The sequence below is a fragment of the Otolemur garnettii genome, unplaced genomic scaffold, assembly GCF_000181295.1.
Source record: "Otolemur garnettii isolate 467f Iridium unplaced genomic scaffold, OtoGar3 scaffold00009, whole genome shotgun sequence".
NCBI lineage: Eukaryota > Metazoa > Chordata > Mammalia > Primates > Galagidae > Otolemur > Otolemur garnettii.
Genome location: NW_003852404.1, coordinates 2,108,790 through 2,131,269, shown reverse-complemented (window position 1 = coordinate 2,131,269; position 22,480 = coordinate 2,108,790). Strand labels below are relative to the sequence as shown.

Genomic DNA, 22,480 nt, shown 5'->3' with positions numbered 1-22,480 from the left:
TACCCAGGGGGACAGCTTGAGGCTCTGTCTCCAAAAAAAAAAAAAAATTTCTAAATGACCCCTGTTGAGAATCACTGGTCTAGAACCAGGATAACACTGCTGCCCCATTCCTGGGCCTCAGCCCCATTGGACATTGCTATTTGACTGCAGAACTCTTACACTCAAATTCCCCCTCCCACCAGCACTCTAGAGAGCCTCTATTCATCAGCGGGAGTGGGCCCTTGGCTGCCAAGGTATCGACAACCTAATTTTCGCATCTCTAATTTTCTTTTCAGTGGTAGTCTTATTGGTATGTTAGGCTTAAAATAAATGTGCAGTTCCCACACATGCTCTTCCAGAAGCCAACACTTTTCCCATCCCACCTGGGTGCCCCAGAATCCAATATGGCGTCTGCACCCTGATCATTCACTCTCCCCTGGACCTCCAGCCTCCTTCCTGGACCATACTTCACACTCACTCCTTTATCCACCCTCTCTTCTTGGTGATCTCATCCAGTTTCGTTAGATGCCAGCTACACACCGATGACGCTGCAATTTATATTTCTAGCTCAGACTTTCTTCCTGAATTCCAGCCACATATAATCCAACTGCTTATTTTACTTCTCCTCGGAATGACTAACACAGGCCTCGAATCCAGCATATCCAAACCTGAACTCTCTGTGTTCCGCCCCAAGCCTGACTTACGTAAGCACAGTCTTCCCCTCACCGATTAGCATCAAGTCCATCCTTGCAGATACTCAAGTGAAAAATCTTGGAAGCATCTGTGACTCCTATTTTTCTCTCTTACCCACATCCAATCTGTCAGGAAGTCCGGTCAGCTCTTCCTTCAGAATGTATCCTGAAGCTACCCCTTCTCCCCACCACCTTGGCTACCTTGCTCATCCAAGCCATAGTCTCTTGCCTGAATCATCACAGCAGCCTCCTGGCTGATCTCGTCACCCCTCCCTCTGGTCCTATAATTAGGGTGACCAGACGTCCCGCTTTTGGCGGGATAGTCCCACTTTCCAACAATTTGTCCCACATCCTGCAGCGTTTTTAAAAAGTCCCGATTTTTGGAAAGAATGCACGAATGGGCAGAACAAGAAGGGAATATACGGTTTTCGGCTGCCATGTGGCTATTTCGCCAGAATATGAGTTTTATATTATTTTTGTGAATTTTATAATGTTAAACTGTAATAATAACAAATAATTGTTGAGAAGTGATTATCGAGAACTGCTTATCAAAGTTTGCATTGTTGTCAGGCCCTGCCCCGCCCCACCCCACCTCCACCCCGCCCCCACCCTGCCCTCCAGCCATGTTGTCCCGCCTTACCGATGTTAAAATCTGGTCACCCTACCTATAATCCATTCTGGGCACAGCAGCCTGACAAATTTGGTCACATCATTCTGGCACTGAAGACCCTCCTGTGGCTCCTGTTTCATTCACACCCCCAACACTCCCCCTCAATCTGCTCCAGCCACCCAGCCACCCCCTGTTTCTGCCATAACCCAAATATCTGCTTAGCTAACTCCTTTCCTTACCTTTTTCAAATTTCAAGCTTTTGCCCTGGGTCACTTCCTTAATGAGGCCTTTCCTGACCACCCCCTGAGCACCTCCTCACTTTCCTCTGTTGTTTCCATAACACTTGTCACCTTCCAAACCACCATATAATGTACTTATTATATGTATTACCTGTCTACCCTACTAGAACAGAGGCCCCATGACTGCAGAGATTTTTTCTTTTTTGGGGGGGTGAGCAGAGTCTCACTTTGTCACCCTCAGTAGAGGGCTATGACATCATAGCTCATAGCAGCCTCAAACTCTTGGGCTCAAGCAATCCTCTTGTCTCAGCCTCCCATGTAAACTGGGACTAAGGTACCCACCACAGGGCTGGGCTATTTTTAGACACAAGGTCTCACTCTTGCTCAGGCTGGTCTCCAACTCCTGAGCTAGACAATCCACCCACATCAGGCTCTCACAGTGCTGGGGTTACTGGCATAAGCCACTGCACCCCACCTACATTTTTGTTTCTGTCGTGCATTTTTATATCTATGTCACCCAGAACATTTCCTAGCACATAGTAGGCCCTCACTAAATATGTGATGAATATATGACTTGATGATGTATGCTACTTTTGTGTAGACACCCTAACCAGTTCAACCCAAATCCAGAGAGCCCACTCCAGGTCTAGGCTTTGAAGACCTCTGTCTGTCCTCACTGGGTTCAGCCTGACCTTGAGAATGTTCCCCAGATGGTGATGGGGCAACACCAACTGCTCTCCCCCAGCTCACCCCAGGGAAGAAGCCACATCTCTGGTTCAGGGGTCCACTCACTTTTTTTTTTTTTTTTTTTGCAGTTTTTGGCCGGGGCCGGGTTTGAACTTGCCACCCCCAGTATATGGGGCTGGGGCCCTACGCCTTCAGCCACAGGCACCGCCCTGGGGGCCCACTCACTCTTACTGCGTAGGTCCTAGAATTTAGAGGCAACATAATGTAGGGAGGTTTCTTCCTTTCTCCTGCCGGTAGCTTCCTCCATTAAAGCTGAGAGAGGAGGTATAGAATATAAATATCTTAACACAGTAACTAAGAAAATGTGGTGAAGTCTATGTGGACCAGTTTGATGAAAGCATTTCAAATTGTATATAAAACCAGCACATTGTACCCCATGATTGCATTAATGTACATAGCTATGATTTTATAGAGAGAGAGAGCTGAGAGAGGGATACATCCTGAATAAGATATTTGGGATAGAGAAGGCTGTGGCTTCTTTTACCTTTCCATTGATGGTCTTTTTGGAGAGGAGGAGGTAGAAGACTTGGAGTCCACGGAGTCTCTCCTGAAATAAGAGAAATTGGTGTTGAGACTTTCTTATAGGCTGGCTTCAGGACTGATCCCTGAGAAGATGGAGGAGAAAAACCTCGGGCCTATTGGGTCAAGGATGAGAAAGCCCATCTAGAATTCAGCTGCCCAGGAAAGGAGCTTGGGTGATGCTGGCTGGTCACCCATCCCTCCCCTCCACCGGATGCAGCACTACAAGGGCCAAGCATCTAATACAAGCCATGTAGGTCACATGTACTATGTTGTGCAATTATGCAATCACCATTATTCATAACTAATTCTCAGCAGGCCCCTCTCCTTCTTGCTGCCAGGCAGGCCTTGGCTAGGTGAAGTCCATGGAAACTGGGTTCCTGGAACTCCCTATATTCATCTGGAATCAGAGAAACTGAGAGATCAGCTTCAGCTTCTCCAGGAGGCACTTTAGGAGGAGAAAAACACAGGCCTTAGAGGCAGAAGAGTTGGGTTGACATAGCAAGTGAAGGCCAGGTATGGTGACTTATTCCTATAATCCCAGCATATTGGGAGGATGGGGCAGGAAGATTATTTTTTTTTTTTTTTTTTTTGAGACAGAGCCTCAAGCTGTCCCCCTGGGTAGAGTGCCGTGGCATTACAGCTCACAGCAACCTCCAACTCCTGGGCTCAAGCGAGTCTCCTGCCTCTGCCTCCCAAGCAGCTGGGACCACAGGCGCCCGCCACAACGCCTGGCTATTTTTTGGTTGCAGCCGTCATTGTTGTTTGGCGGGTCCGGGCTGGGGATTCGAACCCGCCACCTTAGGTGTACGTGGCTGGCGCCTTAGGCGGTTGAGCTATAGGCGCCGAGCCCAGGAAGATTATTGGAGGCCAGGAGTTTGAGACATGCTGGGGCAACATAGTGAGACTTCAGCTCTACAAAAAAAAATTTTTTTTTAATTAGCTGAGTGTGGTAGCGTATCCCTGTAGTTCCAGCTACTCAGGAGGCTGAGGCAGGAGGATCACTTGAGCCCAGGAGTTCAAGACTACAGTGAGCTATAATGTGCCACTGCACTCTCCAGTCTGGGCAACAGAGCAAGACTTGATCTTAAAAAAAAAAAAAAAAGCAAGTGAATAAGCAGGGGACAAAATAAATTCGATGCATATCATCGCCAAATGCCCAAAGTCATGCAATAAAATTAATGCCTAGGAAGAAAAACAGATCAAAAGAAAATACACACAAATGCTACCCATTGTTATGCTTCAGTGTTGGGATTAAAGGCACATGTTTTTTTACATTTTCCAAAATGTATGTAGCTACATTCTTTCTATGATATATAAATTTATTTTTTTGAGACAGAGTCTTGCCCTGTCACCTGGCTAAAGTGCAGTGGTGTCATCATAGATCATTGCAATCTTCCACTTCTGGGGTAAAGTGACCATCCTGCTCAGCCTGCCAAAGAAGCTGGGACTACAGGTGTGTACTACAATGCCTGGCTATTGGGGGTTTTTTTGTAGCAATAAGGTCTGACCAGCCTGGTCTTGAACTCCTGGCCTCTAGTGATCCTCTTGCCTCAGCCTCCCAAAGTGTTGGGATTACAGGCATGAGCCACTGTGGCCGGTCTAATTTTTCTATTTTTTTTTGTACAGATAGAGTTTTGCCCTTGCTTGGGCTGCTACTCTTCTTTTAACTCCATAGCATGTGCCACCTTCTAACTTACTATATGATTTACTTATTATATTTATCACCTGACAATCCCCCCATGTAAATTTCACAAGAGCAGAATTTGGTGGGGTTTGATCACTGCAACAGACATTGTGTGCAGAGCCCATTTCCCCTTGGCATCATGTTCTCAATGACTTGGGACCCAAGGGCTTCCCCCTGCAAGTCTCCCAGGGCTTCTGTCTGAAGGAGTTCTCCACACAAGTGCTGGGGAGTCAAAGATCCCAGGAACAGGCTGGGCACCTGTAGCTCAAGCCGCTAAGGTGCCAGCCACGTACACCAGAGCTGGTGGGTTTGAATCCAGCCCGGGGCCTGCCAAACAACAATGACAACTACAATCAAAAAATATCCAGGTGTTATGGCAGGCACCTGTAGTCCCAGCTACTTGGGAGGCTGAGGCAAGAGAGTTGCTTAAACCCAGGAGTTGGAGGTTGCTGTGAGCTGTGACACCAGGGTGATAGCTTGAGGCTCTGTCTCAAAAAAAAAAAAAGATCCCAAGAACAGTCCTCCACCAGACATGTGGGGGAGGGGAAGAGAGACCCTCATTGACATGTCTGTCCACTCCCACTGGGCCCTGGGAGGGGTCCTCGGTGGGGCTCTTCCCCTTCCAGCCCCACTGGAAGGACTCCTCCTTCCACTGTAGGAATTCTGGCTGTGGGGCTCCTCCCTATTTGTCTATCCCATTGGGGACGGCCAAATGCAGACAGGACCCCAAAGCCAGAATCCCTGCACTGGAAGAGGGGAGAGAGACAGGAGCCTCCATCCCAGAGAACCACCCCTTTCTGGCCTTTCCTCATTGCTTTTCTTTTAGAACAAATCAGAAATATTCCATAGCCATTGGAAATAATTGTTATGAAGACTATGATGCCATGGCACTCTACTGAGAGCAACAAAGTGAGACTCTATCTAAAAAATAAATAAATAAATAAAAAGAAAAATGGGAATGCAAGGAAGACCATTAATCTAACTGAAACAGGACCCCTGGCAGTTTGATTCTCCTAGCAACTTGGGGAGATACCACCCTACTCTCTGCTCAGTCTCAGTGAGAGCTTCTTTTCAGAGCTCCAAGGCTGAGTAGTGAGCTAGTGTAACAATTTAGCATCCCAGGAAAATTAAAATTTTACTAAGAAAATAAATGCACATATATATGTTCTTAAAACACTAGAAAGATATACATTAAAACGTTAATAGTATTTATTTCTGTTATTTCTTCTTGTGTTTAATTTCCCAAACCTTTTTTTTTTTAAGACAGAGTCTCACTTTGTCGTCCTTAGTAGAGCGGCATAGAGTGCTGAGTCCAGCTCACAGCAACCTCAAACTCTTGGGCTTGAACGATCCTCTTGCCTCAGCCTCCCAAGTAGCTCAGACTACAGGCGCCTGGCTATTTTTAGAGATGAGGTCTCCCTCTGCCTCAGGCTGGTCTCAAACCTGTGAGCTCAGGTGATCTACCAGCCTTGGCCTCCCAAAGTACTAGGATTACAGGTGTGAGCCACCACACCTGGCCTGATTTCCCTTTTTACACTAAATCTGACTTACTGTTGAATAAATATATGTACGTGAGGAGGTTACAAAATAGTATACAGAGTATAATTCCATTTTATTTTATTTATTTTATTTATTTTTTTTGAGATAGAGTCTCTCTGTCACCCTGGGTAGAGTACTGTGGCATCATCATAGCTCATAGCAACGCCAAACCCCTGGGCTCAAGAAATCTTCCTGCCGCAGCTTCCCAAGTAGCTAGGATTACAGGTGCCTGCCACAATGCCCGGCTAGTTTTTCTGTTTTCAGTAGAGACGCTTTTGCTCAGAGTGGTCTTGAACTCCTAAGCTCAAGGAATCCCTTGCCTTAGCCTCCCAAAGTGCTAGGATTACAGGTGTGAGCCACCACGCCCAGCCTATAATTCCATTTTATTCAAACAAATAAATGCGTTTGCTAGGTAAGCATACATAGGAAAAGGTCTAGAAGGATATGTCTCTGTAATTTTTATTTATGTATATATACACACAATTATATATAAGAATGCTTGTTTCTAGATTTTTTTTATTTTCCTATTTGTGTGTTTTAAAGCTTTCTACAAAGAGCAAGTAATTAGCCATATCATAAATATAATATAAACCAGTAAAATTAAAACAACAAATATAATTAAAATATATTCCAAATAAAAGGTTTTATTTTAAGAAGAACTGAGATAATGCTGTACATTTTTCAGGCTCTAATACTGAGTCTCAGAGAAGATAGGGGTGAGTAAGGAACCAAGTTCACCCCAGACCCTGGTTTTCTGCCTTCCAGTTTTCTCCTCTCCCACACCTATTGTCCTTGTAGACCTTCAAAAGAAATCCCTTTGCTGATCATTTAAGAGGATTTGGGGATGGAGCAAAAGAAAATAAATATATTCAGGCTACCATCTCCACCAGGATGCCTATACTCCCTATGATACAGATTAATCCTGTATCCCATTTGATCCCCTTGCCAAGAGAAGGGGAAGAGGGTATTTTCCAAACAGTTTGGGAAATCAGTAGTTCAGCCTCCCAACTCTTCCACTCTGATCTTTCATTTGCTCAGGTGCTCACAACCAAACAGGTGCTCCAGACATGGCCAGACTGGCACCCAGGACATGAATGGTAGATAATCCACAGGCAGTCACATCGGTACAAATGGGTCTAGCAATATTCAGTAAATGTTTACTCTGTGCTAGGCATTGTGGAACCAGTCAGAGCATCCCTGCCAGCCAATTTTCTAACCCCTTTGGGAAAATAAAATCCACCCATGTGAAAAATGAAATGCCAATTAGAATTTTTCCCAGAGGGATACAATTGCAAAATGAGCAATATGGAAGGAATTAAACAAGACAAAAGTTATAGAACCCTTTGACAAGTTACTATATTTTAAAGAACAGACTATAACATTGGGGATAATTATAGAAAACAAGTCAAAGAGAGAATAGAAAGAAAAACCACATACCAAAAATATTAAGAGTAATTATCTTTTTTTTTTGAGACAGAGTCTCACTCTGTTGCCCAGGCTAGAATGCTGTTGTGTTAGCCTAACTCACAGCAACCTCAGACTCCTGAGCTCAAGGGATCCTTCTGCTTTAGCCTCCTAAGTAGCTGGACTACAGGTGCCTGTCACAATGCCCGGTTAATTTTTTCTATTTATAGCAGAGCTGGGGTCTCACTCTTGCTCAGGCTGGTTTCAAACTCCTGAGCTCAAGTAATTCTCCTGCCTCTGTCTCCCAGAGTGTTAGGATTACAGGAGTGAGCCACTGCACCCGGTAAAGACTGATTTATTAATTATCTTTGAATGGTGGGAATGTTGATTTTTTTCTACTTTTCTATATTTTCCATTATTCTACAACAGATTTTATCACTCTTATTTACTTTTCAAAAGTGCAATCATTTATTTTTTGTTTGTTTGTTTGTTTGTTTTTTTGAGACGGAGCCTCAAGCTATCCCCCTGGGTAGAGTGCCATGGCATCACAGCTCACAGCAACCTCCAACTCCTGGGCTCAAGCGAGTCTCCTGCCTCAGGCTCCCAAGTAGCTGGGACTACAGGCATCCGCCACAACGCCTGGCCATTTTTTAGTTGCAGCCATCATTGTTGTTTGGCGGGCCCGGGCTGGAGATTTGAACCCGCCACCTTAGGTGTATGTGGCTGGCGCCTTAGCCTCTTGAGCCACAGGCGCCGAGCCATTTATTTTGTTTTTAAAACCAGTGAAGGATCAACATGAAAAAAACCCAACAACATATATTTAAACATTTTATTGCATAATATAGAATGTGACGATCCTCTTAATTTTGTATGTTTTTGTTTTTTAAAAATAGCTTCATTATTTTCTATTACTTGAAACTAGTACATATTTATGGACAAAAAAAAGACATTTGCAACAAGAAGAAACAAAAAAGAAACCTTTTCTCTTACCACCCAGAAATAATCACAATTTCCATGCTAGTCTTGTTTCCCATGTATACACATAAAATTCACTTATTTAATTTTTATAAAAGCAGGATCATACTGCATATACTATATTGCACACAGTTTCGCTTAATACTCTGTGACCATGTTCCTGTGTCATTCTTTTTCTTCTATCCTACATTGACTCTCCATGGCAGTGCTTTGAACTTAGTAAGTAAATACTTCAATCTTGCAATCTGTGGGACTATTCTGTGCACTGCAGGACAGTCAGCATCCCTGCCCAGGCAGTTATTTCTTTTACAACCAAAAATGGGAGTGGGGTGCTGGAAGTATATCTCCCTTCTGGTTGAGAATCAACCCTCTTACAGCTTCATTTCCCAAAATATATTCCTCTAGACACTTATCTTATACAGTTATAACTGCAAACATTAAGTTTAAAAAGGTTCAGAACTAAAACATGTTTTTTCTGTTCTTTTTGTTTATTTATTTTCTATTGTTTTGGGTTTTTTTGTTTGTTTGTTTGTTTTGAGACAGAGTCTCACTCTGTTGCCCCTGGCTAGAGTGCCATGGCATCAGCCTCGCTCACAGCAACCTCAAATTCCTGGGCTGAAGTGATCCTCCTGCCTCAGGCTTCCAAGTAGCTGGGACTACAGGCACGGCTAATTGTTCTATTTTTGGTAGAGATAGAGATAGTCTCACTCTTGCTAAGGCTGATCTTGAACTCCTGAGCTCAAGGATCCTCCCATCTCAGCCTCCCAGAGTGCTAGGATTACAGGCATGAGCTATAGTGCCTGCCCCTAGAGTTCAAAAATGTTTCAGGAAAAAAACAGCAAAAAACGTTACCACACAGAAAAAAATCTTTTTGCTATAATCTGATTAATTTCTTAAAAGGAATTCCTGGGAGCGGATACACTGAGTCAAAAGTAATATATGTTAAAAAATCTTGCTATAGGGTGGCACCTATGGCTCAGTGAGTATGGTGCTGGCCCCATATACCAAGGGTAGCAGGTTCAAACCCAGCCCCGGCCAAACTGCAACAACAACAAAAAAGCTGGGTGTTGTGGTGGGCACCTGTGGTCCCAGCTACTGAGGAGGCTGAGGCAAGATAATTGCCTGAGCCCAAGAGCTGGAGGTTGCTGTGAGCTGTGACGCCACAGCATTCTACCAAGGGTGACAAAGTGAGACTCTGTCTCTAAAAAAAAAAATTCTTGCTATATCACAGCTGGTAGGTGTCTTCATTATTATCAAATACCATCCCTTTATTTACTAGATGAACAAACACAGACACACACACCCCCCCCCCCCGAAGTTACTTGATCTCCCAGAGAACAGGTAGGATTTATTTATACATCCACAAAGGCATGCTGAGACTCATGCAGTTTTAGGTAATACTCTGGCTAGGATACGCATGGGGGAATGAACACAGAATTCAGATAAATAAGTGTTCTGTTCCTCTCAGTAGAGGTGTGGAGTTCTGACAATCTGTCACATAACAGCTGTGTCATTTCTCCTGCTCAGGTTCCTCATTGATAAATGGGAACACTGAATAAAGAGTTAACAGGACACTTCTCTTTCTCCATGAACATATTACATTCCTAGTCCCGTTTATCCTGGAAACCTGAAAGCCTGGTAAAAGTAATATGTCAGCTGAGTCATTAGGCAACATTGCTGATAGCGCAAATGACGCCTGATTGGTCAATTGTGTCTAGATGGGAGTGGTTATGAATGAACTATAAATAATTAGTGGAAACCAAGTTTTCAAACTGCCCTGAGTACAGTGAATCTTGCACATGAGCACTGACTGCCCTTGCAGGATCCTGGAAGCTTTGCCTATGGGATGCTGTAAGATTTGGGACATGGGGATTCTAAGCCAGGGGCTCCCACCCATCACGATCCTGTTTCCCTGCATCTGGGCTATCACCTGTGTGGGCCACAGAACAGCTCTGGCAGTGTGGTCTCCTATGACAACTCTTGCTGATGAGAGACACCTGTACTCAAAATTAGTACATATTTATTGAAAAAAAAAGACATTTGCAATAATAATAACCATTATTATTATTAAAAGAAACCATTTCTCCTACTACCTGGAAAAAATCACAATTTCCATTCTAGTCTTATTGCAATAAGACTGCACTGTTTCCTGTCCCTGCATCCTCCTAGGTGAAGCCAGTGCCAGGCAGGGCCTGTTTGGGTCTTGTGAGTCTGTCTGGTTGAGCCAGAGATGACCTCCACAGGGGCTACTGCAGGAGATAATAACATCTACCCTGTCGGTTGTGAGGCTTAAATGAAAGAACATGAACAGAACTGGCAGAGAATGTGACAGCTATCTACCCCCTTCTCTCCATCTCCCACAAAATACCTGTTTTGGGGCTCTTCTCGTTTTTTCCTTGGTGGAGAAAGGTCTCCTTCTGACTTCCAATCTGAACAGTGATGCCCCTTTTCCTTCTTTCCTTTTTCTCTTTCTTTTCCTTTTTCTCCTTTGAGGGGTTCCGGGGAGTCTGAGAACAAAGAGGTGGGATTGCCTTTAACTAAACTCTGTTTCAGCAGAACCCAGTATAACTTCAGGGAGGAGGAGCAGAGGGCAGAGACTCGGACAGCTGCACACATCCTCAACACACACACAAACGCACATTCAACATGAACATGTGTGTGTAAATACACGTTTTCACACGTGTACATTGGCACACACGCCTATGCACTTGTGTTCACACAAATGTGTACAGGCAGACATGTCTCATATATCCAAACACATGAGCCCATACACACACACAGAGGCACATGTACACAAAAACTCACACATCTATTTAAATCATGCACTTGTATACACAAACTGGCACTCTGCACTAGCTACTCCCTGATACAGAGGCCATCTGTCATTCATTTAGTCACTCAATAGACATATATACTTGAGTGCCTACTGTAAGCCAGGCACAATCTTGTCCCAAGTGCTAGGAGAAAAGCATGGTTCAAGTCAAACTAGCCCCCTCTGGCTTGGCGCCTGTGACTCAAATGGCTAAGGCGCCAGCCACATACACCTGAGGTGGCAGGTTCGAATCCAACCCAGGCCCGCCAAACAACAATGATGGCTGCAACCAAAAAAATAGCGGGGTGTTGTGGCGGGCACCTGAGGTCCCAGCTACTTGGGAGGCCGAGGCAGGAGACTCGCTTGAGCCCAGGAGTTGGAGGTTGCTGAGAGCTGTGATGCCATGGCACTCTACCCAGGGGGACAGCTTGAGGCTCTGTCTCAAAAACAAAAACAAACAAACAAAAAAATCTCGCCCCCTCTCACCCAGCAGCCGCTTCCAGTTTTTGATGAGGACTTTGGCCAAGGACACCGCCTCCTTGTCTGAGCAGTGCTTCCGGACCCCATTGACGGCAACTCCAATCCTGGTTGTCTGCAAAGTGAGAGGGTTTAGGGCTGGTCAGGACAGGCTGCCCTAATTGGCAGGTCCTGTCCCCGCTCTACCACCACTTCCCTCTGAGCCTAGACACTTCACTCGCAGTGTGTTCTAGCTGAGATGATAATTCCTCTCCTGTAACTCAGGCCCTGCCCTGCCATCCTGCCCAAGGGTAAGCCTCTACCTATGCTGACAGACAAATGGATAATTGCAGCTTTAGTGAAAGCTGAGAAAGGGGTTGGGGGATGAGGTGTAGGGGCCTTGGCTGACCATCAGGACCCCTCCCCATTACTAGCCCTCTAGGTGTCTTTGAACTCAAGTTTTGTTGTTTTGGTGGGGGGGAGGTAGAGACAGAGTCTCACTTTATCGCCCTCGGTAGAGTGCCGTGGTATCACACAGCTCACAGCAACCTCCAACTCCTGGGCCTAGGAGATTCTCTTGCCTCAGCCTCCTGAGTAGCTGGGACTACCACCACCCGCCACAACATCTGGCTATTTTTTGGTTGCAGTTTAGCCAGGGCTGGGTTTGAACCCGCCGCCCTTGGTATATGAGGCCAGCGCCCTACCCATTGAGCCACAGGTGCCGCCCTGAACTCAGGTTTTGGCTTAGATCTCAGCTCTGGCTATCACACCTTGGGTCTGTGCTAATTTTTGAGAATTTCAGAACTTCTAGTAAATTTGGGGACTATGTAGGCCACACAAAGATTTAAACATGGGGAGATGTTTCCCTTTCCCTGGATCACTGGCTTCTTGAAACCCACAGACCCAAGGCTCTGGAAATTGGGATAGTCAAGAAAAGCAAACCAGAATTTCTCACACACCCAGTGTGCCTCGAGGCCACCCTGCCCCAACAGGATGCCTCAGGGTTTCCCTCTGTCCCCACCCTAGGAGGTCTGCACCTCAAGATCCCCTCTCCCCGGCATCTCCCTTTGAAGGTTTCCCCTACCAGTGGGACACACCCCATGGAGCTTTCCCCCACCCGTGTCTTCTCCTCCCCCCACCCTGAGCCGGCCCTGGGTGTCCTGCCCCCACCCCACCTGTAGCAGCTGGATGGTCATCTGAGAGCTGTGCAGCTTCTTCAGCAGGTCCAGAGCCCCTTCCTGTGGGAGGCCACATGAGAACTCAGGCCTGGGCTTCTGCCAGGCCGCCCTCTCGCTATTGTGTGGTCTTGGCGAGGGGAGAGAGGGTAGGAGGATACAGACAGGTGAGTGGCAGGGATGGGCAAGGGGCAGGAGGAAGGAGAGAGCCGGGAAAGATTCCCTCCCAGGCCAGCACTCAAACATCGTCCCTCACTATCCAGCTGGGTTCAAACCGCCGGAGCCAGGGTCCAGCCCTGACTGCTCACCCTGACCTCCAGCCTTAGATCTGCCGTGCCTCCTACCAGGTGTGCCCTCCCCTTCCCCTTTCCTTCCTCCAAAACAAATTACTTCCTGGCTTAATGCTGCTTGCCTGTGTCTAGCCTCCTTCTCTCATTTCTCAACTGTGAGCTTTGCAGGGTGAGAACTGTGGGCTTGTTTTTGAAAGAAGAAGACAAGACAGCTTTATGGAGGTTTAACTGACATGTAATAAACCACACTTTTTTTTTTTTTTTTGACACAGAGTCTCATTTGTCAACCTCGGTAGATTGCTGTGACATCATAGCTCACAGCAACCTCAAACTCTTGGGTTCAAGTGATTCTTTCAAACTCTTGGGTTCAAGTGATTCTCTCGCCTTAGCCTTCTGATTTGCTGGGACTACAGGTGCCCGCCACAGCCCCCAGCTGTTTTTAAAGACAGGGTCTCACTCTAGCTCAGGCTGGTCTCGAACTCGTGAGCTCAGGTGATCAGCCCGCTTTGGCCTCCCAGAGTGCTGGGATTACAGGTGTGACCCGTCATGCCTGGCCACTAACCCACACATTTTTGCAGTATACGATGTGATGAGTTTTGACATGTGAAACTATCACCACAATCAAAATAAGAACACAGCCACCATCCCTAAAAGTTTCCTCATGCCTTCGTAATCCATCCCTCCTTTCACTCCAACACCAGACAATCACAATTCTGCTTTCTGTCACCATATGTGACCTTGTTTGTTTGTTTTGAGACAGAGACTCACTCTTGTTGCTTAGGCTAGAATGCTATGACATCAGCCTGGCTTGCAGGAACCTCAAACTCCTGGGTTTAAGAGATCCTCCTGCCTCAGCCTCCTGAGTAGCTGGGACTATAGGTACCCACCAGTTAATTTCTCTATTTTTGGTAGAGACAGGGGTCTCGGTCTTGCTTAGGCTGGTCCTAAACCCCTGAGCTCAAAGGATCCTCCCACCTTGGCCTCCCAGAGTGCTAGGATTACAGGCATGAGCCACTTTCCGACCGTGACCTTGTATTTTTAAGGATTTTTTTTTTTTTTTGAGACGGAGCCTCAAGCTATCCCCCTGGGTAGAGTGCCATGGCATCACGCTCACAGCAACCTCCAACTCCTGGGCTCAAGCGAGTCTCCTGCCTCAGCCTCCCAAGTAGCTGGGACTACAGGCGCCCGCCACAGCGCCTGGCCATTTTTTTTGGTTGCAGCCATCTTTGTTGTTTGGCGGGTCCGGGCTGGGGATTCGAACCCGCCACCTTAGGTGTATGTGGCTGGAGCCTTAGCCGCTTGAGCCACAGGCGCTGAGCCGTATTTTTTAAGGATTTTATATAAAGAGTATGTAGGGCATGAACTCTGTTTTGTCTTCTTTCACTCAGTATAATCACTTTGAGACTCATCAATATCACCTTGTAGATCAACAGATTCTCTTTATTGCTGAGTAATTTTCCACTTTATGTATATTCCACAATTTGTTGATCCATTCACCTGTTGATGGGACTTAAGGATAGTTTCCCGGTAGGGGGTACTACAAATTAGTCCCCCCTACTCAGGGTCTTGCTCTATCATCCAGGCTGAAGTACAGTAGCATCACCATAGCTCACTGCAGCCTCCAACTCCTAAGCTCAAGTGATCCTCCTGTCTCAGCCTCCCAGGTGGCTGGGACTATAGATGCATACCACCACAACTAACACTTGGCTAATTTTTCTTTTTTTTCCTTTTTTTTTTGTAGATACATGGTCTCCTTATGTTGCCCAGGCTGGTCTCAAGCTCCTGGCCTCAAGCAATTCTCTCACCTTGGCCTCCCAAAGTTCTGTGATTACAGACGTGAGCCACTGCATTCAAGTCTTTGTGTGGACAGATATTTTTACTCCTTGAATGAAGAGAACTGTTTCAATCTGAGACTTTAGGGGTCAGCATAGAGCTCAGTGCTCCCTGAGTACATGAACTTGTCAATGAATAAAGCAGAAAACAGGAGGTGAGAGGGGGAAAAGAGAGGCTCAGATATGAAAATCTGCAGGATGCCAGACCCTGAATATCCTCTGACCCATTTCAGCCTTCTCCTTCCTCCTACCCACTTCCTAGAAACCAGTCCTGGCCTCTTATCCTTGGACCAGTTACCTGGGGAGCTCTGACTGTGACCTGTATGTCCCTTTCTTTGGCTCCAACTTTGTGATTCCAGCTGCCCAACCCCTACTCTACCAGGGCCTGGACCACGTCCCACAGGCTTCCTTCTGTCAGTCCTTAGCCTCCTTTGGGACTTGGGTTCACAGTATGTTTTCAGAACCCTGACCTGCAGGTAAATGTCCACATGAACTTGTAGATGGGCAACTCCATTTGTTCCATTAATTAAAGGCACACTATGTGCTGGGTATTCTTCTAAGTATTTTCTTTGCATTTTCTGGTTTAACTTTCACAACAACCCTATGAGATAGGTCCTGTTTACTATCCCATTTTTACAGAATTATTATCCATTGTTACAGAACAGCAATCCAGGAAACAGAGAGGTTAAGTAATTTCCCCAAGGTTATATACACTTTGTGAGGAGCTGAGGTGGAATTCAGGCCTTTAAGGCTCTAACCACCATACAACTATGTAGTATGGGCATAGATCTGTCTAATCATGTACAATCATGAAATGTCAACACTAGTAAATGCAGCGGCATGCTGGTCAACATTTAACAATCAGTTCTCCAGGAAAACATACTGACTTGTAGTGTTTGCCAGTTTCTATGGTGTAAATACTCTTCCCATGTCCACTTGCAATCTACCAACATACCATCACTAAAGGACATATTAGGAAGAGATACGTAATACTATACCATTATATATTATTTCCATCATATAGCTCTAATAGAAGTGAATTCCCTTCCCATAAGAGGTAGTAAAAATAAATAGAAAGTGATGATTTTGGAGGATTTAATACATGTGCCTTTGTTTTTGTAAGCAGATAATTTTTTTTTTTTTTTTTTTGGAGACAGAGCCTCAAGCTGTCCCCCTGGGTAGAGTGCTGTGGCATCACAGCTCACAGCAACCTCCAACTCCTGGGCTCAAGTGAGTCTCCTGCCTCAGCCTCCCAAGTAGCTGGGACCACAGGCACCCACCACAATGCCCAGCTATTTTTTGGTTGCAGCTGTCATTGCTGTTTGGCGGGCCTGGACTGGATTCGAACCCGCCACCTTAGGTATATATGGCTGGTGCCTTAGCCACTTGAGCCACTGGCACTGGGCCATAAGCAGATTTATTTATTTATTTATTTATTTTTTTTTTTGCAGTTTGCCAGGGCCAGGTTTGAACCCGCCACCCTATGGGGCCGGTGCCCTACTCACTAAGCCACAGGCACCACCCTGATTTTTTTATAATGACTGTGTTTAACAACCAGCTAGCAAAATTCCAATTCACAGTCGGTGTCAAGCCAGTTTCTACTCACTACTGGGTGTATGAATCTGTGTGTCTCAGCTGTATAACTGGGCCATACTGGAGAAGACTGGCCATGAGCCTGAGTTGTAGTTCAGTTCACAAAGCCTTGAGCATACATTGCCAGGTGTCTCTCTCTGCATATACATGTGGGATGTGTACCCAGTGGTATCTCTGGTCCAGGAGTGTACAGCTCTAGGCACAGCTGTGTCTGTCTTTGCAGGATGCTGTCTGTATGACAACATCTGAATATGTAAATGTGGGTGTTTGCTCAGACTGGAGCTTTGCATGTCTGGCTGCAGCTGTGTTATATACACACTTGTATGTGTGGCGGTCTTTGTGTATCTTCCTGTAACTACAATGGTCAGTGTAGGTCACAGCACTAACTATGTCTCATATGCAGTTAGTTCTGTAGTTGCTTGTTTAGCTATTGTGCGTGGCTGAGTTTGCATGGCTATGTCCATTAGTTTGTAGTTATATGCCCGTGCAGCTGTGACTGTAGGTGCTTGGTTGTATGTTTGAAGCTGTTTCAGTTGGTGCATGCTCCGAGCATCTGCCAAAGCCCTAAGTTACTAGGACTCCAGCAATTGGCAGTAAACCCTGGGCTGGAGCTGCAACGTGGAGGATCCGTCTTATTACAGGAAGTGTGTCCTCCTCCGCCTAACCACCACTGGGCGGGCCCAGTTTCACTCCCAGAGCACGCCCCACCTTTCTCGGCCAGATGCCCAGAGCCTAGTGCCCACCCAGATGCTGCTGAGAGCCCAGTTGCAGACGTGGCTATAAACTGGCTCCATGCTGCTGAGACCCTGTGACCAGACTTGCATCTTTCCTGGAGATGGCTCTGGGAACTTCCACAGGAACCCATCCCCAAGGATACCATTTCCTCTTCCCACTTCATAGAAGAGCAAACAGGCCCAGAGAGGGAAGTAGAATGGCATGCCTTGGGTCATAAAGGAAGTGAGGAGGGAGGCCAAGGCAGGTTCCTTCCTCTTCAGTCAGAGAACACTACCCCAACCCAGCTGCCTTTCCCTGGGTCTCCTATGCTTCCCCACCCCACCCTACCCCTCTCACCCAGAGGCCCAGAATTTCTTTCCTGGCCCAAGCCTGAGCTCAGTAAGGGGCTGGGCTGGGATAACCTGTTCACTTGAAATGGAATTCAGTTCAGAATACCTACCTGGGGAAGTCCTCCCATGACTAAAGGCTAAGTTATATTGAGGATTTTGGAGGAACCTGGAATAGAAGTAGGTGGAGGCAGGAGGAGGTGAAGGGGTGAGAGCTCCCAGCACTCTCGCAGGTTTATACTGAACCTTTCTGGGTTTCACTCAGCTGCGTAGAAGCAGGTCTCATTCATCAGTTCTTACCAACCAAGCACCAGTTGGAGTCCTACTACGGGTTTTACAAAACTGTCTGTTCAACCCCCACCACTGCCAGCAGGAATCCATGACACCCCTCGCCCTGGGGCGGGTAATCTTATCTCCTCAAAAATAAAGCAGCTTTGGTACAGGCCTTTATATGGACACCAACTCATTACTGCATAGAGAATACCCTTGGGTCTCTGTAATTCCAGCCACTCCTCCCTCTGGGCTTGGCTACTCTTTTCTGCTCTAAAACCTTCCTTAGGGTCTCTCCTTTTCCCAAGCTCTGGGGTCACAGGATGTACTGGAAATGCAGGTCCTGCTGCATAGGGCTAAGGATGGTGGGAGGAAGAGGACCCTGGGCCAGGGCAGGTGGAGAGGCAGGGCTACCTGGCTCCCCTCTCTGCTCTTCCCTCTCAGAGTGAGTGAGCCCAGGCCCTTCAGGACCCAAGGCCAAATTTGCTTTGGCCCGGCGACCAGGCAGCCAAGGCAAAGGTCAGGGGAGATCAAACATTAACTTCCAGTGGCTCTGGGCCTCTGGGCCCCTCAGGTGGGGCCAGTCAGTCAGTCCACACCCCACCCCCACCCTTCTGAGTCCAGCTTCTCCCTCCTCCCTCCTGGCCTAGGCCTCCAGCCCCACTCCCCCCAACCCGCCCTCCGCCTGCAGGCCCCCGCACCTGTTCTGCCTCCACCCGCCTGGGCCCCACCCCAAGGCCAGGGAAAGGGAAAGTTGTGAACAGAATGAAGAGTACTGGTCTTGGCACTGCAACGCTGTGGGATCGCAGGATCGCTGCTTTTTGCTTTTCTTCCGCAGATCCACTCCGGGGTGCTGAGCACCTCTTCTCAGCCCAACTTTCTCTGTCCCTTCTCTGGCCACCCAGGATTTGGCCCTCCTCCCTCCCTGCCATCCCTGCTGCTCCCCGGGTTTTGCACACGCCTTAGAGTCCCCAGACTACGAAAGTCCTTTCCCAGGTCCGTGTCTCTTCGCCCCTTTTCCCAGGCCCCGCACAAGCGGCTCGCGGGTGAACCCTACACGTCCAAGGGGGACGTGAACAAGCCGTGCCTCGGAGGCCCGTACGATCCTCCTGGCGCTCTGAGCCATGCACACGCCCACCCCGAGGTGCCCAGCAAGTGTCCCCAAGGGGCCCTGGGCCTTGCACCAGCCACGCCTCCCTCGGGTCCTTGAGTCCCGCACGCGCCTGCCGGGCGCCCAGCCAGCTCGCGCCCCCGGGTGTCCCCAGCTCGTTCGCGCCGCGCCTCCTGAGGGCGGGGGCAGTGGCCCAAACTCTGCAGCCTCACCATGTTCTTCCTGGCCACCATCTTCTCCAGCTTTTTGGCGATCCTCAGCAGCTCCTCTTCCTGGCCCATGTTGGCCCGCGACGCCCGGCGGGACGACGGGCGCAGGGGTAGCAGCCGGGCCTGGGGCAAGAGGCGCCAGGCGGAGGGCGCTGGACCCGCGCGGGACCCAAACACACACGACACGCACGCCTGGCGGGGGCGGGGCTCCACACACACACACCACCCCCCCGCCAGCCGGCCAGTCCGCCAGCCTTCCAACCGTGGGGGGTGGGGTGGCGTGCACTAAATATAGACTTCAAGGACTCGCCCGAGCGAAGATTGCCCTAGCCGCCCAGTGGGGCTTCAGCTGGGAGACCAGGCAGTGAGAGCGAGCCCCTCACCTCCGGCCTTTGCCGGGGTGTCGGCTGGCTGAAGGGAGATTTGAGGAAGAGGGCTCTCTGGAGATCAGGGAGGTGGCTGTCCCGGGGCACAAGAGATCGCGCGTAGAGTGCACCCGAGGGTGCTCCAGGAGCTCCAGGAAGAGTTCTGGGCTCCTGCGTCTGTGAACGGCTGCAGCGCAAAGCGGAAGGACTCAGTTCCCTCCCTATGCCCAAGCGGAGGCAACTCTTTACGTTGGGATCGCTATATTTGTGTGTGTGTGTGTGTGTGTGTGTGTGTGCAGATCATTTAAATCTGCACTCATTGCTTCGGGCACACTGCCAGTGTGCACCACTGTATCCAAACTCTCTTTAGGTCTGTATACCCCTGAACTCAGTTTGCTCACTGTCTACTTTGTTAGTGAGGTTTTGCATTTCTTTCTTTTTCTTTCTTTCTTCAGAGACAGAGTCTCACCTTATCACCCTCGGTAGAGTGCTGCAGCGTCACAGCTCACAGCAACCTCCAACTCCTGGGCTTAAGCGATTCTCTTGCCTCAGCCTCCCGAGTAGCTGGGACTACAGGCGCCCACCACAACGCCGGGCTATTTTTGATGCGATTGCCACTGCTGTTTTAGCTGGCCGGGGCCGGGTTTGAACCCGCAACCCTCAGTATATGGGGCCAGCACCCTATCCACTGAGCCACAGGCACCCGCCCGAGGTTTTGCATTTCTAAGAATGCTCCCAAGACTGCTGGCCCAGCGCTGTTCTCTGAGTAGTGAGGGCTTGGGAGATTTTTGAGCGATTCGAACTTTGAGAAATACCAGTCTATTTCTATCAAATCAAGGTGTATGAGTGCCCTTTATTTATTCAGGATCAGGCCAGTGCCTCCCCAATGGGGACGGGTTTGGTAGGTCATCTTGGTGCAGGAAAGGAAACACAATTGTGCCACCTCCCCCAGCTGTGCCCAGATCTGCCTTACTGTGGAAGGACCTCAAACTATCCCCTACAGACCTAGTTCTCTTCCTAAAGTTTAATTGCTCTTCCTGTGAGAGGGATGGGGACTTAGGGACCTGGAGAGGAGGCAAGTGGTTTTTAGTGTGTGTAGGTTGGGGAGCTGTGCAGCTTGGGGTGTTCGGAGAAATGTCCAGACTTGCCTGAGAACCTCAAAGAACCCCATCCCAGCTTGGGTTACAAAGACAGCCTGGTGTAAATACCTGTTTTCTAACTGCTGCTATGTGACTAGGATCAAGGTAGGACAATGTGGGTTTTTTTAATTTGTTCAACAAGTACATATTGAGTGTCCAAGCAATGAACAAGACAAGACATAGTCCCAGCAAGCTTGAGACTCAGACTGTGGACAAGAGAAACCTTAAAGAAATACAGACATGGTAAATGACTGCAGTTATCACAGCTGGGATGAGGGGTGGGGAATCAGGCCAGTCGCCACCTCTGGGGGGCCCTGAACCAGTTGGGGTGTCATCTTCTCTGCAGAAATGAAGTTTAAACTTTGGGCTAAATTGCAGAGTGGGAGTTAGGAGGAGGAGGGAGTGTCCATGTAAAAGAGGAAGAAAATCCATTCATTCATGCAACATGTAAAGTTACTGAGCACCTACTATGTGCCAGGCAGTTCTAGATCTGGACATTCAGAAAGGAACAAAACAGTCCTCTTGCAGTTCTGTATATGCAAACTCAGGGATGGGGGGGGTACTTGGTGTGTCAGTGTTAAAAGAACCAAAAACTTTGGTGTGGCTGCAGCACAGAGGTGAGGGGAGTGTAGGGCGAGGCAGTGGGCAGGACCTGATCATTTAGAACTGTATGCCACATTTAGAAGGTTAGACTTTAATGGTTTGAGATTGGGAGGCCTTTTGGCCAACCCCCAGGCAATCCCCTCTGAGTTGAAGAGACAGCAGCCTGTGGATAGTTTTGCTTTCTTTAAAAAACAGAGAACCAGATTGGATTTTCCTCAGATTTCTGCCCAATCCCTACCCTGAGCTGTGTGATATTAAAAGAAGCCAAGACTATTATGTCATCAGGGCTTGAAGGGCCCTTTGTTGTATAGACAGGAAGACTGACGCCCAGCAAGGTTGATGATCTACTCAGGGTTACAGTAACAGACCCTATAAGGTACCCACCTGTCGCTACCCACCACATCCCCTCCAGCTACCTGTCCATCCTGGAGGTCTCCTGCAGACATGTCCTGGCCACATCTGGGACAGCTTCCCACATTTCTTCGAAGGCTTTGGGGCAGGCAGGGAATTGATGGTCCCAGAAGGGACAACTGCAACCAGCAAGAACCCAGAGTTGATAGAAAGCCCCAGTTTCTTCACTTGCAATGGGACAAGTTGAAGGCATGTTCTAATCAATACCATCTCACAGGAGCCCAGCAAGATTAAGCCCTTGTTGCCCACAGCAGTAACCCCTGATTAATACATTCTTTGTTGTATTAACTTGTTTCACTTTTCTATTCCTTCATTGTGGTTCCTGGGATCACCTCACAAATAAACTTGCCCCCAAATCCTTGTCTCAGAAACAATCGAAAGGAATGGAGGCAGAGGACCATGGCAGGGACAGGACTTCAGGTCTTCAGACCCCTAGTCCAGTGCTCTTTCCAGGATTTCTTGGCTTGGGTACTATTAACATCTTGGCCAGGATAATTCACTATTGTGAGGGGCTGACCTGTGCACTGTAGGATGTTCAGCAGCATCTCTGACCTGTGTCCACTACTAGCCAGTAGCACCCTCCAGTTAGGAACAATCAAAACTCTTCTGCTTTGCTGTCCTCTGGGGCAAACCACCCCCATTGCAAACCACTGCTCTATACCAGGCTGTCTCCCCTCCCAGGTCCAGAAAAAGAATTCCAGTCTCCGAGATTCCTTTCCCTTCCCTAATATCCTTCAGATCACATAAATGGAGCCAATGGAA

The 22,480-nt window shown here is 47.9% G+C and overlaps 1 protein-coding gene across 1 annotated transcript in view; it reads right to left on the bottom strand.

The window, feature by feature from the left end:
- TCEA3 (transcription elongation factor A3) overlaps nucleotides 1-19,404 on the bottom strand; it is a 43,619-nt gene extending 24,215 nt beyond the window's left edge. Inside the window, exons 1-5 of the mRNA XM_012801576.2 lie at nucleotides 19,204-19,404; nucleotides 12,835-12,897; nucleotides 11,690-11,795; nucleotides 10,760-10,898; nucleotides 2,752-2,814 (exon numbers count right to left, since the gene is read on the bottom strand). Coding sequence (XP_012657030.2) covers nucleotides 2,752-2,814; nucleotides 10,760-10,898; nucleotides 11,690-11,795; nucleotides 12,835-12,897; nucleotides 19,204-19,272 — 440 coding nt within the window. The 5' untranslated portion in view covers nucleotides 19,273-19,404. The remainder of the gene's footprint in view (nucleotides 1-2,751; nucleotides 2,815-10,759; nucleotides 10,899-11,689; nucleotides 11,796-12,834; nucleotides 12,898-19,203) is intronic.
- Nucleotides 19,405-22,480: the final 3,076 nt, after the last annotated feature.